The 14,258-nt window shown below is 36.3% G+C and overlaps 1 protein-coding gene across 1 annotated transcript; it reads right to left on the minus strand.

Annotated features, from left to right (window-relative positions):
- Window positions 1-12,586: 12,586 nt before the first annotated feature.
- On the minus strand, window positions 12,587-14,258 carry LOC110856556 (mucin-2). The gene is made up of 3 exons (XM_022105040.2): window positions 14,059-14,258; window positions 13,112-13,642; window positions 12,587-13,021 (listed from the first exon to the last, which is right to left on the minus strand). Exons 1-3 carry the CDS (start codon window positions 14,164-14,166, stop codon window positions 12,818-12,820), a joined length of 843 nt encoding a protein of 280 aa, XP_021960732.1. The 5' UTR covers window positions 14,167-14,258; the 3' UTR covers window positions 12,587-12,817.

Consider the following 14,258-nt stretch of genomic DNA (forward strand, 5'->3'; position numbering starts at 1 on the left):
TGTGCATTTTTCCTAAAATAAGCTTAACTGAACCTGTTTTCTACCAAATGTATTTGTTTGTCGTTGAATGGTTTTAACGAAACGAGATACGTCTTCATGCCAAATCGTGTGTAAAAGGCGACCTCTTTTACTACTTAAGATGGACCACCCGGGCAACAAACTAGAAATGAGCACGTACGAATAGCATGTTTCAAGCAGATAGATATATACAGAAATACAACGTTGGTTTCCTTATCCTCGCTGTAACCAGGATTCTTTTTAAAAAACCCTACTCTAATTCCATAACTTCAAGTCATTCATTTGCCGGATAAAGTTAAATATTTTCCACAAGCGTATTTCCAGAATCTTTCATACCGTTAAGAGACACTTCGGAAGTTATGTGAGATGTTCTAGATCAGCGAGGCTTTCTCGTGAGAAACCACTTCCTTGGGTCGCATTATTTATCAAACACTACAATCTGTTCCTAGCTGTTTAGAACCTTTGTGCGACAACCTGTTTACATGTACATGCAATGGACTAGGTACATGCATATAAAATTTCAATTTGAGATATTTAGAACGCTTGTGTGACATCTGAGACCCGCCCACTGGATTATCAAATCTCGAGCATTCGGCATTCGAGCTCTGGAAAATGACTTTCAAAATGACCTGTTGTCCTGACTGACGGGTAGTTAAATACATAGGAGCAACTCAAATAAACGAACCATAACACACTGATTTATGTAATGAAAACAAAATATCAAGTCATTACTATTTTAAATTAATGAAATACATAATCCAATTGCACACCTACATAGATTTGCAGGTTGCTAGTTCTGGAATGACCTGGAACATAAACCGCCCAGTTCCAACTTCGAAAAGTTACGTCATTAACGGCGTCAAACTATACATGCAGAGAGAGGGATCTTCCTGTCCTATTCACATTAAAATTACCAATTTGAGACTTGACAATTTAGAATTTCCTGATAAGAATCAGCTAAACGATGCACGAAATAAAGACGGAACTTGAGAAAAAGATAGATTCTATTCCAAGGATTGAGTAAAGTTTTAGAAATACCATAATTTCCTTTTGTTTGTGCGACTAACCGCCCGTGTTAGAGCTATGAATTTCATAGTAGTCAAATAAAATCTTCGGCATGAATTATGTGGGTTAAGTTCATTTTTAGCGTCCTAGAAATAACTTATTTTACCAGAGATGAAGATTTTCGTGTTTCTTGAAGGTTGTTTACATATTTTTAAGAAAACAAAAATACGATCGGACTATTTGACTAATTTTACAAATTTTTCGCAATTTTCTACACAAATATGTATGGCAAAATTATCTTGAGAAAAACTTTGTGCAAAGCTACTGCGCAGAATAAGACGGTTAGAAATTTTCTGCAGGATTATGCAGAACACCAACGAAAATCTAGCATTTGATGATTACTGCAGAATTCGGCACCATGATTTCTCCTCGAGGAATGGTGTCGATATTATAGAATACTTTCTTATAAATAATTCAATAACTTCAGTCACGAATATTACCAAAGTAATTAAAATGGCAGGAAAAATAGCTAAATATACCTTCGCAAACGTTGCATCTGTCACGTAGGCTTGTTGTACATACATCAATTTCCTGCATATTTCTTTTCGGCATATCAAAACTTTCTACGTAAGTAATATGTATGACTCTCATTTGAACTTCGCAAATCAAATATTTACTTACGTGGCGATTATAGGGGCCTTACAAAAATCAATTGATCGATATCGCGAAATTTTGACCCCAACCTCCCCTATGGGAAGGATAGTATGCCTTGACCCCTACCCGGCCTTACACCGATTTCTTGCTTCCTGCACAGTCCCTTAGAGTTTACGGGTCCTTATTCTGGTTCCAGGTTCGGATTTGATTTCTTCGTCCGATACGCATTCGAGTTCGAGTTCGAGAGGTAGATGCTGTATCCTAAAATTTTGGGTTCTAAAATTTCGTGTTAGGCTAAGAGCTAGAATGATTCGATAACCCGTATTCTAAAAACAATGTTTATTTCTGATTTTGACTAAAAATTATAACGATAATGAGACAAGTTGTGTGTTCACTGTTACAAATGTTTATAACATTTCGAATACCGATTTATTTAACTTATAACTGAAATGCATATTTGTAGCAGTAAATTAACGAGGGCATTCATTAATTACCAGTTTGCATATTCGGAGTGAAATATATTTAAATCTTATTTAGAAAACAGTAGCTATAAAGAACATCAATGATATTATCGGAGAAACGCTAATTCCCGATTGACTTATCAAGCAAATATTTCTGTACAAATTTTACTTTGTGTCCCGTTTTTTGAAGAGGGAGATTTCCTTAAGAACCTGGGCGATGTATTGGTTTCCAATTATAATTATTGGGGTAGAAATTTCGTCCGAATAGAGGTGAAAATTCGGACCAATTGTTGAATTATGAAGGGTCGAATTGTTCCCGGATTGTGGTGACACAAGTACAATTGTACAGTTTTTAAATTGATTGATAACTTTTTGAAGTGGGGATGGTATCGAATTATTTGATGGTGGTATTGCACTTTTGCAGGGAACATTTAAAAGTAGAGATGAAATTATAAAGGTGGCAATTGTTCTTGTGGTGTAGTACAGGATTATATTTGCCATTTATTTGTTTTCCTTGATGACGGAATGTTTAGATTGAATTAGTTGATTAGGCAATTAATTAATGAGAATGTGGAACTGATCATAATTTAACACTACTCCCGACCATAATATGTAAGTGTCTTATAAAAAAAATATGTACTTCTCCTTAAAATAAATCTAAGTACACGCAAAATCGCTTTAAAATAAAAACTTTACAAATTTTATAGATTCTTAGCCTATCACACAAATGGGAGACTTTTTCTCTCGTATGGTTAACCGTAACGTCATTATGATGAGAGCAAGTCTTCCGGGATAAAGTATTATGTAATTATGGTTTAATTCACAAGGACCCTTTAATTAATAATAGGTTTTCGTTAATTTTGCATAACAATTAATTTCAAAGCTTGAATGTTTATGTATAAATGCCTTGTTTCAACGGCTTGATTTACTGATTCGGTTAAGCATTACAAAACACTCTATCCATTATGAGAAAGTTATGCTAAAAAATAACGAGCTATTTGCATTAGATAATTTCATACCAAGTCGTTAACAAGTATTTTTAAGTGTTTGCCAAATATTGGTATACCAGTACATACATAACTGGGAACATATATGTTCCCAATATTCGGAGAGGGGATATATATTTGCCACAAAAATCGTTAAATAATGACTCAATATAAATACGAATAAATTCTAAAACATTTACGAAACGCGAATAAATAGACAAAAAAATATTTAGAATTAATTCCCTGGCTTTCAAAAAAAACATATATCACTACAGGTATGTCATAATCATTTGCATGTCAAATTTCTTTGAGTGAAAAAAATCGCCTCGAATCATTCAAATATTCACAAAATAATATATTTATTTTAGAAAACATAACCAAAATATTTATGTATTTATGCAATTAATTGCAATTTGACAATTGCAATTGTCAAATAACGGCAAATACAGTAATATAAATAATGTGTTTCAAAATATATACTTTTAAATTTTTGTAATTCATTGAAAACAATTAGGCGATACAAAACACTCACAAAATTTAATCGTTGGTTGTCACAAATAGAAAAGGTGATAATTTATACATATGTACATACATAGCCGCCCTATGGAGTAATATTATTTGTTTTCAATCAGAAATGTTTGAGGTATAATTGGAAGAGAAAAATAACCGTAGTGCGTGTAAGTGCAGTGGTGTGTTTAATGAATTTGGTGATTTTCTTGAGTGCTCGTGTACTACGGAATCACGGTGCTTAAATAAACTATGGTGCATCTTTAAAGTATTGAGCATCGGCCAATGTTAATAAATCCAAAAGGCTAAATGGCCGACCTCTCCATAAGCTATAACATGTAAAGTTTCGAAATTAATTGCACGGTCATTTCTTGATGGATTTTCAAAATGGCGCCCGTTTTGGAAACCTTGGACCTTGGGGAGAAATATATATTTTCAGATTTCTCAAATTCGGCCCCACCCCCTCAAAATCCAGGTCACAAGGTCAAAAAACAAGTAACACTTCTTTATCGCATTTTAAAATTTTACGACTGGATTCGACGGACCTGGGGGAAAATTCTTGGCGGAAATAGTCAGGTCATCATATTCAGCGACTAGTAGGCCACACCCCCTGCTTTGGAGTGATTGTGGGGGTGGTCAAATGTCAAATCAACACACTTAATTTAGTAAAAAAATTTCCCCCACCGTAGTTTCCGAAATTCAACGTCGCCAATACGTGTAATCTTACCAAGGCCCCCTATGTGAACGACATTCCATTGTCGTAGACCCCATGGCGACAGGGGGTGTGGTTATCGGCGCTTCTGCCAATACCTTACATGACCAGGTTTACGTTGATTCACTGCATACCAACGGCCACACCCACAGGGGGTGTGGTTTACTAAATTTTAACTACATTGCTGAAATCCCCTTGGCGAGCTGAGAAAGTTGATATGTCACATGACCAGGTTTAGATTTATCCCTTGGATACCGATAGCCACACCCACAGGGGTGTTGCATATTTAAATTTGAAATACGCCACTGAAATCTCCTTACCCGCCTGAGAAAAATGATATGTCGCATGGCGTGCATTGGTAAGGTATTGGCAGAAGCGCCGATAACCACACCCCCTGTCGCCATGGGGTCTACGACAATGGAATGTCGTTCACATAGGGGGCCTTGGTAAGATTACACGTATTGGCGACGTTGAATTTCGGAAACTACGGTGGGGGAAATTTTTTTACTAAATTAAGTGTGTTGATTTGACATTTGACCACCCCCACAATCACTCCAAAGCAGGGGGTGTGGCCTACTAGTCGCTGAATATGATGACCTGACTATTTCCGCCAAGAATTTTCCCCCAGGTCCGTCGAATCCAGTCGTAAAATTTTAAAATGCGATAAAGAAGTGTTACTTGTTTTTTGACCTTGTGACCTGGATTTTGAGGGGGTGGGGCCGAATTTGAGAAATCTGAAAATATATATTTCTCCCCAAGGTCCAAGGTTTCCAAAACGGGCGCCATTTTGAAAATCCATCAAGAAATGACCGTGCAATTAATTTCGAAACTTTACATGTTATAGCTTATGGAGAGGTCGGCCATTTAGCCTTTTGGATTTATTAACATTGGCCGATGCTCAATACTTTAAAGATGCACCATAGTTTATTTAAGCACCGTGATTCCGTAGTACACGAGCACTCAAGAAAATCACCAAATTCATTAAACACACCACTGCACTTACACGCACTACGGTTATTTTTCTCTTCCAATTATACCTCAAACATTTCTGATTGAAAACAAATAATATTACTCCATAGGGCGGCTATGTATGTACATATGTATAAATTATCACCTTTTCTATTTGTGACAACCAACGATTAAATTTTGTGAGTGTTTTGTATCGCCTAATTGTTTTCAATGAATTACAAAAATTTAAAAGTATATATTTTGAAACACATTATTTATATTACTGTATTTGCCGTTATTTGACAATTGCAATTGTCAAATTGCAATTAATTGCATAAATACATAAATATTTTGGTTATGTTTTCTAAAATAAATATATTATTTTGTGAATATTTGAATGATTCGAGGCGATTTTTTTCACTCAAAGAAATTTGACATGCAAATGATTATGACATACCTGTAGTGATATATGTTTTTTTTGAAAGCCAGGGAATTAATTCTAAATATTTTTTTGTCTATTTATTCGCGTTTCGTAAATGTTTTAGAATTTATTCGTATTTATATTGAGTCATTATTTAACGATTTTTGTGGCAAATATATATCCCCTCTCCGAATATTGGGAACATATATGTTCCCAGTTATGTATGTACTGGTATACCAATATTTGGCAAACACTTAAAAATACTTGTTAACGACTTGGTATGAAATTATCTAATGCAAATAGCTCGTTATTTTTTAGCATAACTTTCTCATAATGGATAGAGTGTTTTGTAATGCTTAACCGAATCAGTAAATCAAGCCGTTGAAACAAGGCATTTATACATAAACATTCAAGCTTTGAAATTAATTGTTATGCAAAATTAACGAAAACCTATTATTAATTAAAGGGTCCTTGTGAATTAAACCATAATTACATAATACTTTATCCCGGAAGACTTGCTCTCATCATAATGACGTTACGGTTAACCATACGAGAGAAAAAGTCTCCCATTTGTGTGATAGGCTAAGAATCTATAAAATTTGTAAAGTTTTTATTTTAAAGCGATTTTGCGTGTACTTAGATTTATTTTAAGGAGAAGTACATATTTTTTTTATAAGACACTTACATATTATGGTCGGGAGTAGTGTTAAATTATGATCAGTTCCACATTCTCATTAATTAATTGCCTAATCAACTAATTCAATCTAAACATTCCGTCATCAAGGAAAACAAATAAATGGCAAATATAATCCTGTACTACACCACAAGAACAATTGCCACCTTTATAATTTCATCTCTACTTTTAAATGTTCCCTGCAAAAGTGCAATACCACCATCAAATAATTCGATACCATCCCCACTTCAAAAAGTTATCAATCAATTTAAAAACTGTACAATTGTACTTGTGTCACCACAATCCGGGAACAATTCGACCCTTCATAATTCAACAATTGGTCCGAATTTTCACCTCTATTCGGACGAAATTTCTACCCCAATAATTATAATTGGAAACCAATACATCGCCCAGGTTCTTAAGGAAATCTCCCTCTTCAAAAAACGGGACACGTCACAATTCTGTTTAACCCTTGTTTATCCAGTCGAATATAATTTGAAGGGGTCAAACATTGAAGGAGAAAGTAATTTTGATTTTTCCCGCGTTACAGCAAAGATTCAAGATTTCTTTCGAAATTTGCAGTATTATTGGGTAAAAAAGTCCTTCATGCAATACATAATTTTAAAAGCCTCAGCACCCGCGCAACATTTTCTGGACTCGATAGAAAAATATTTTTCGGTGGATCTAAAATTTATGGAGATTCTGGTACTTTTCGAAGATTCAAATACTTCAGGGTCCAGTACTTCGATGAGCTTCCGGTACTACAATAAATACAGTGTGTCGCAGGCATCCCCATGGATTCGGGTGGAATGTTCTCTCAAGAAATGTTCCTGTTTTGAAAAAGTGCGCTCCGTAATGCAAGAAATATCGCGGGGAAACAAGTACTTTTGGAATATGGCGGCCTGGGGGAGATTTCGCGGACCCCCGTACGGATACATACAAATATATACAAACTTCATACCTGTTCATTTTCATTCATTTGATAGTGAATGAAAATGAATTTTCTATCGTTTGAATGAAAAATTTCCGATCTGTGAATGAAAGGACTTCTTACTCACTTCATTTCTTACCCTAAATATGTTTAAAACATGGGGCGAAATAAGAAATGAAGTCCGATGAAGTATGAATTTGAACGAAAATAACTTAATTTGAATTAAAATCTTCACGAAGAAATCGGGATGATTAATTTTTTAATGAAGTTTTTATTATTTTTGAACAGGTACGGACACAGCTGGACGGAGCGGTTCACCCAGATCAATGAAATCGTCGGACATTCATCTAATTTCGATCTTTTTCAAATCGCCTCCGAAAAATCGGTCACCTTTGATGAGTTTTTGAGCTACCTCTTACTTCAAGATGTGCTCGATTACTACGCCAATTTGACCGACTCGTCGATACCCGGGTATGTGGCCCGGAACGGGTTTCATTTTCTCAACGCATTAGGAAAAATCCCGTATGACGATTCGTTTACCCCGTGGGATGTGATTTTAGTGAAGAAAGAGTCCTTTAATTTCCTTTCGTGTTACAAAGTTAGTCGACAAAGTGACACGGCCTCCGTGCTAAGTGCGCCATTTGATGGGGTCACGTGGGTTTTACTGACGACGCTTTTGACAGCTGTGACATTTGTGTTTTTAATTGTGACGAAACTGTTGCAAAGTTATAATTGGGTGAGCGACCTTTTAACCTACTTTATCTTGGGGGTTCTTTGGGAAAACTCGATTTTGCACAACTTCGAAAAACGGATGGTTCAAAAGCGTTTGAGTGTTAAGCTTGTCTTCACCGTGTACATCTTCTTGTACGGGACGATCCTCACAAATTTGTACAAAACGTCCTTCACCATGGAAACCATTGTCCCTTCGAAGGCCTCTTCCCCCTGGGGAAATCTTACCGAGCTGCTAAAAAGTGGGGGAAGTTTGAAACCCTTCAAATTTTTTATTGGTATTGAAACCTTGTTGTCCAGCTTGGATCTGAAAATTTTTGAGGAGCGCGATTACCTCTTCTTGTACCAATGGAATCAAATCATAGATTCAAATTTACCCCTGAGTTCGTCAAATAGCGTGGATTGGGGCGTGTTGAGAAACGTGACCCCACTTCTGTACAAGGAACCGGCATATTTCGTGAATAATTTGTCGCTCTGTGACCACGTGGCGTATCTCGATTCGAGCGAAAATGTGGCCAAATTGGTCCCATTTTTGAATGATAATTACAATCAGATAGTTTTTCTGGGGGGCAAAGGAAGTTTTTTAGTTCCATTTTGGTACGGGTGGCAAACTCGGCATGTGAGAAATGGGTATGTCTGGAACAGGTTAAAAAAATTTATTTCTTCCGGAATTTATTCCTACTGGACCGCCTGGTTTGAACGGGTTAAACCTAAAAAGTTATTTCATCAATGGGCGAATTGGACGGGGACGAATGCGAGGGTGAAGAAACTTGTCGGGGTTAAGTCGAAAGTATGGGTGAGAATATATTTATTCATCGGGGGTGTGGTGATATGTTGGATAGCATTTGGATACGAAATATTTACGGCATTCTCTACGAGTTCGCATCGTTAGCAAAAAAGTAAAATTTGTACAGAAATATTTGCTTGATAAGTCAATCGGGAATTAGCGTTTCTCCGATAATATCATTGATGTTCTTTATAGCTACTGTTTTCTAAATAAGATTTAAATATATTTCACTCCGAATATGCAAACTGGTAATTAATGAATGCCCTCGTTAATTTACTGCTACAAATATGCATTTCAGTTATAAGTTAAATAAATCGGTATTCGAAATGTTATAAACATTTGTAACAGTGAACACACAACTTGTCTCATTATCGTTATAATTTTTAGTCAAAATCAGAAATAAACATTGTTTTTAGAATACGGGTTATCGAATCATTCTAGCTCTTAGCCTAACACGAAATTTTAGAACCCAAAATTTTAGGATACAGCATCTACCTCTCGAACTCGAACTCGAATGCGTATCGGACGAAGAAATCAAATCCGAACCTGGAACCAGAATAAGGACCCGTAAACTCTAAGGGACTGTGCAGGAAGCAAGAAGTCGGTGTAAGGCCTGCATGTCATTCCACTGGTAGAAAAAGAGGTAATCCCGCTCCTCGTAAATTGTAAGATCTAAGCTGGACAACAAGGTTTCAACACCAACAAAAAACCTGAAGGGTTTCAAACTTCCCGCACTATTTAGCAGGTCCGTCATATCACCCCAGGGAGCGGACGCCTTCGAGGGAACAATCATTTCCATGGTGAACCAAGTTTTGTACAAATTTGTGAGAATTGTCCCATAAAAAAAGATGTACAGGGTGAGGAGAAGCTTAACAGTCTGATACAAACTTTTCTTTTGAACGATGCGTTTTTCGAAGTTGTTTAAAATCGAGTTTTCCAGTAGAATCCCGAACACGAAATAAGTTAAGAGGTCACTGGCAGAATTATAATTTTGTGTTAGTTTCGTCACCATTTGAAAAAAGAGGGTCACCCCAGTCAAAAATACGGCCACTAAAAGCCACGTGGTCCCATCGAACGGCGCACTAAGCACGGACGCCGTGTCACTTTGTCGAAAAACCTTGTGACACGAGAGAAAACTGAAGGATTCTTTTCTCGACAAAATCATATCCCACGGCGTGGATGAGTCTTCTAAGGGTATTTTTCCGAGTATGTCAAGGAAATGAAATTCATTCCGTACCCCGTCAAAAGAGCCATTTAGTGTCAAGTCGGTTAAATTTGCGTAGTAATCGAGCACATCTTGAAGTAAGAGGTAGCTCAAAAACTCGTCAAATGTGACGGATTTCTCGGTGGCAAGTTTGTCCAGATTTAAATTGGATGACTGACCAACGATTCCGTTAATTTGAGTGAACCGTTCCGTCCAGCTGTATCCATACCTGTTCAAAAATAAATGAATTACATAATCAATCATCTTGAAGAATTTCATTCACATTCAGCCATTTTCTTTCAAACTCATTTCATTTCTCTTCATTGGACTTCATTGCTTATTTCTCCCCATGTTTTAAAAATTGGGTTAAAAAGAAGTAAATTGAATCAGAAGTCCTTTCATTCACACTTATTCAATTAAAATGACGGAATCTTTCACTCATTTTCATCCAAACGACAGGAAATTGTTTTTCATTAATTGTCAAATGAATGAGACTGAACAGGTATATCTGTATCCGTACGGTGGTCCCCTCCATCTCCCCCAGGCCGCCATATTCCAAAAGTACTTGTTACACTTGGAGATTTCCTGTGTTATGGAGCGAATTTTGTCAAAACAGGAAACCGAACATTCCACTCGTATCCATGGCGACGAAGAGGGTGCCCTTGACAAACTGTAGTATTTATTATAGTACATCAAATCCATTGAAGTATTATTTGCCTCTTTTAGTACGAGAATCTCCATAAATTTTATATCTGCAGAAATGTATTTTTCTATGGTTTCCAGAAAATATGGGGCCGAGTCTGCTCTTAAAAGTATGTATTGTGTGATGGACTTCTTTGCCCCGAAATGTTCCAAATTTTCGAAGAAATCTCCAACTTCTGGTTTAGCATTACTTTGTTCTGGTTTCCTGCTCGTCAAACCATGTCCAAATGTTATTTGATAAATAAATAGTACACAAAATTGTGACACTGTGTGTTTTTTGATAAGGGATACTTCCTCCAGAACTTTTGAGAAGTGTGGGTTTCCAAGTATAATTATTGGTGTGGGAAATGCGTTGGGAAATAGTTTGTTGTCAATTTTTGAATTTGAATAGGTAACATTTTGATACCCTGAATCTGACACAAGTGCAATGGTACAGTTTTTAAATTGATTGATTACTTCTTGAAGAGGATAGTGTACCGAATTTAGTGGTTGTGTCGTACTTTTGCAGGGACGATTTAAAGTTAAAAGTGAAATTATAAAGGGCACAAGTGTCGTTCTAGGATGAAAGTGTAGATGGGCCATTTAAATATTTATATTATTTAACGCTGATTACGAAATGAATTTATGTAATTAATCGGGTAATTAATAATAAATGTTTAAGTAGATATTTTTTAATTGCGTAGAATTATTATAAACACGTGAATATTGATAAATAACATGTTCCAATGGTTTTGATCGAATTCAGTAAAAACGTTGCAGGACATTATTTGTTCAGATGGATGACGTTATGCAAAAAAATAATGAGTAAATAATTACACGCATGCATACATTCACGTTACCATTTATATTTTCAAGTATTTGCCAAATATTTGTACTAGATCCTTGGAGTTATGCATGGATAATAATTAGAGAGCGGATATTAATTTAGCAGACACATCTTTGAAATCTTTCGTAGTACTTTCTAAAACAAACTCAGAAATATTTACACTATGTCTTAAAATAATTGTGCACTGAATTGAATACGTTTTATTTGGTATGCTCCGATTTTTTTGAGCGAGAAAAAAATCGCTTCAAATCGTGAAAGTACTCGCATGCATATTAAATATATACATACAAATTCTGGAAAATATATGTAGCTATAAGATTAACATATTTATTTTTCAAATAATGGCAGACATTTTTCTAAATATTGCTTTGTTGATTACAGATATTTGCTGTCAATCACAAATGTTTGCAGCATATTTAGAACGCGAGATAAATTTATACAAGTGCACTAATGGTGTTTGATAAGTTATTTATCTTTCCAACAAGTACTTATGCACTACAGAGTAAATAAAAGAGTAATAAATCAGTAAGTGTTTAGTTCAATACGTTTGTCTACATAATTATGTATAACCAATGAGTTATAGATTAGATTTTGGGTGCTTATTTATTAATCTAAACTATACATGGTTTTAGCAATGAGCATAATATTATGAGTATTTGTGTAGTGTGTTAGAGGTAAGGAAATCCAACGTGGCTAAAATTTCGGACAACCATGGATACTTCTATATTTAAAAAGCACATGAATGTCTGAAATTATGGAAGTTATAGAAATTTTGGTTTTGAAATTCACCTAAATACTTATTTAAGTCAATATTCCCAATCAGATTGGAAATCAGTCGAAATTGGTCAAGATATACAACCCTTACACAGTAAAATATTCGGAATAATTGAAATATGAGGTGCTAAAATTCATAAAAATTGAAATTTGATAGCAGAGTGTGTGCATTTATTCTGGTTCTAAATGCACATTACCTAAAAATTGTGATGGTGAACTAAAGTAAATAAAATTCTCAAGAGTTGTCACATTATTTATCATCGACTTCCCATATTTATTTATGCATAAAGTAGGGGGTGTCCATAAACTATGTCACGACTGAGGGGGAAAGTTTGTCGTTACAGGGTGATTTGCGCCATATGTGAAAAAGGCGTGCAACACGTGAAAAGGGGAAGGGAGAATCGGAAAAAAAGCATTCTTGCATGACATAATTTATGGACTTCCCCTTACAATACGGAAACATTTAAAAAAACAGCTTTTTACACCCGACCTATCACCTTGTTGAGATATTTCATAAAATCAGGCTCATCACAAACTTCTTGGTCGGGTTCATAACTTCTCGGGGAATTCCGATACCCTCGTGGGACCGGGGTCGTCGGTGGAAGAGGGGTTGGCGTGCCGGTTGGAGGTACTCCACCGACGCACTCGGGAACTTCAAAGTCCCAATCACATAATTCTGTATGCTGTTGATTGAAAGACAGTTCGTTAGTATTTTTTTAGTTTTCAAAATTTTGGTGAATTTTGTTTTAAGAATTTTTGCAAATTTTGCATACCGGGTTGTAATACAGGGGTGGAGGACAGTTAAAGAGACACGGTCGTCTGCCAGGGTCACAAATGTAGAAAAGGGTACAATCATAGGGATGAGCAATGGGTCCTTCGTACCCTTCCGGACAGATCCACGTGATAGGATCGGGTTCTTCGGTAGTTGGGGCTTCGGTCGTTGTGGTTGTGGTCGTGGTCGTCGGAGTGGTAGTAGTTGTTGGGGTAGTCGTGGTCGTCGGTGTTGTGGTGGTCGTTGGTGTTGTTGTAGTTGTTGGGGTCGTGGTAGTCGTTGGAGTGGTCGTGGTAGTTGGAGTGGTTGTGGTAGTCGGTGTGGTCGTGGTCGTCGGTGGCGCGGTAACGGTAACACAGCCAATTACCGCTTCATGGTTACAAACGGTCAAGTCCTGATCCCACATGGTCCCGTTCGGGCAGCATTGCGCTTTCGCGACACCGTTCGTACATTCGAGGAATTTGCGACAGTCGTACGGATAAGGGTGATACGTGGGGACGCCGTCCTCCCAATCGGGACAGAATACGTTGTACTACAAAATTTAACGAAAAGGTTACAGATTAGCACAGAAATTCATTCCTGTTCAGATTCATTTATTCAATACAAAATGAATAAATTATCTAATTCGTTTTTCACTAAGAAATGGAGCATATTTACAATTCTAACCAGTACAGCGAATTTGAGATAAAACGAAACAAAATTGACAATGAATTAATATTTTGTTTTCAAATCGTGAATAAATAAAGTAATGAGTGAATAATTATTTTCAGTTTTAAAATTGAATAAATCTACAACTAATTCAAGTTTTCTAATCGCATGGAGAGGGCTTATCACGAATTCCCATGTTTTTCGATATGTATTTTACCAATTCAAGCCAAATGGGCAACTTTACACGAAAACAATTTTTAAGTACAAAAAATTTTGCACACATTGCAAATTGTAACTTACCTCTTCCTCCACGATGCCACATTCTGGTTGTGGCGTTTGTCCGAATAGGAGAACAATTTGTGCCGTCAAAAGTACTACAACGGCGACGTGGTTAAGGGTCAGGTTCATTTTAGTTTTTGTAGAATATTTATTTAATCAAACCGCAGCGTTTTCCTTGCTCGAATAGTAACGACTCATGCGACCCAGCCTCTTATAAAGGT

The sequence above is a fragment of the Folsomia candida genome, unplaced genomic scaffold (assembly GCF_002217175.1).
Source record: "Folsomia candida strain VU population unplaced genomic scaffold, ASM221717v1 Fcan01_Sc016, whole genome shotgun sequence".
Taxonomy (NCBI): domain Eukaryota; kingdom Metazoa; phylum Arthropoda; class Collembola; order Entomobryomorpha; family Isotomidae; genus Folsomia; species Folsomia candida.

Bases quoted from the DNA above. Each gene is read 5' to 3' on its own strand.
- LOC110856556 (XM_022105040.2), bottom strand. From the start codon at position 14,166: ATGAACCTGACCCTTAACCACGTCGCCGTTGTAGTACTTTTGACGGCA. The intron at 13,643-14,058 runs GTAAGTTACAAT...TAAATTTTGTAG, and splicing joins GTGGCATCGTGGAGGAAGAG to TACAACGTATTCTGTCCCGA. The intron at 13,022-13,111 runs GTATGCAAAATT...TTCAATCAACAG, and splicing joins CACCCCTGTATTACAACCCG to CATACAGAATTATGTGATTG.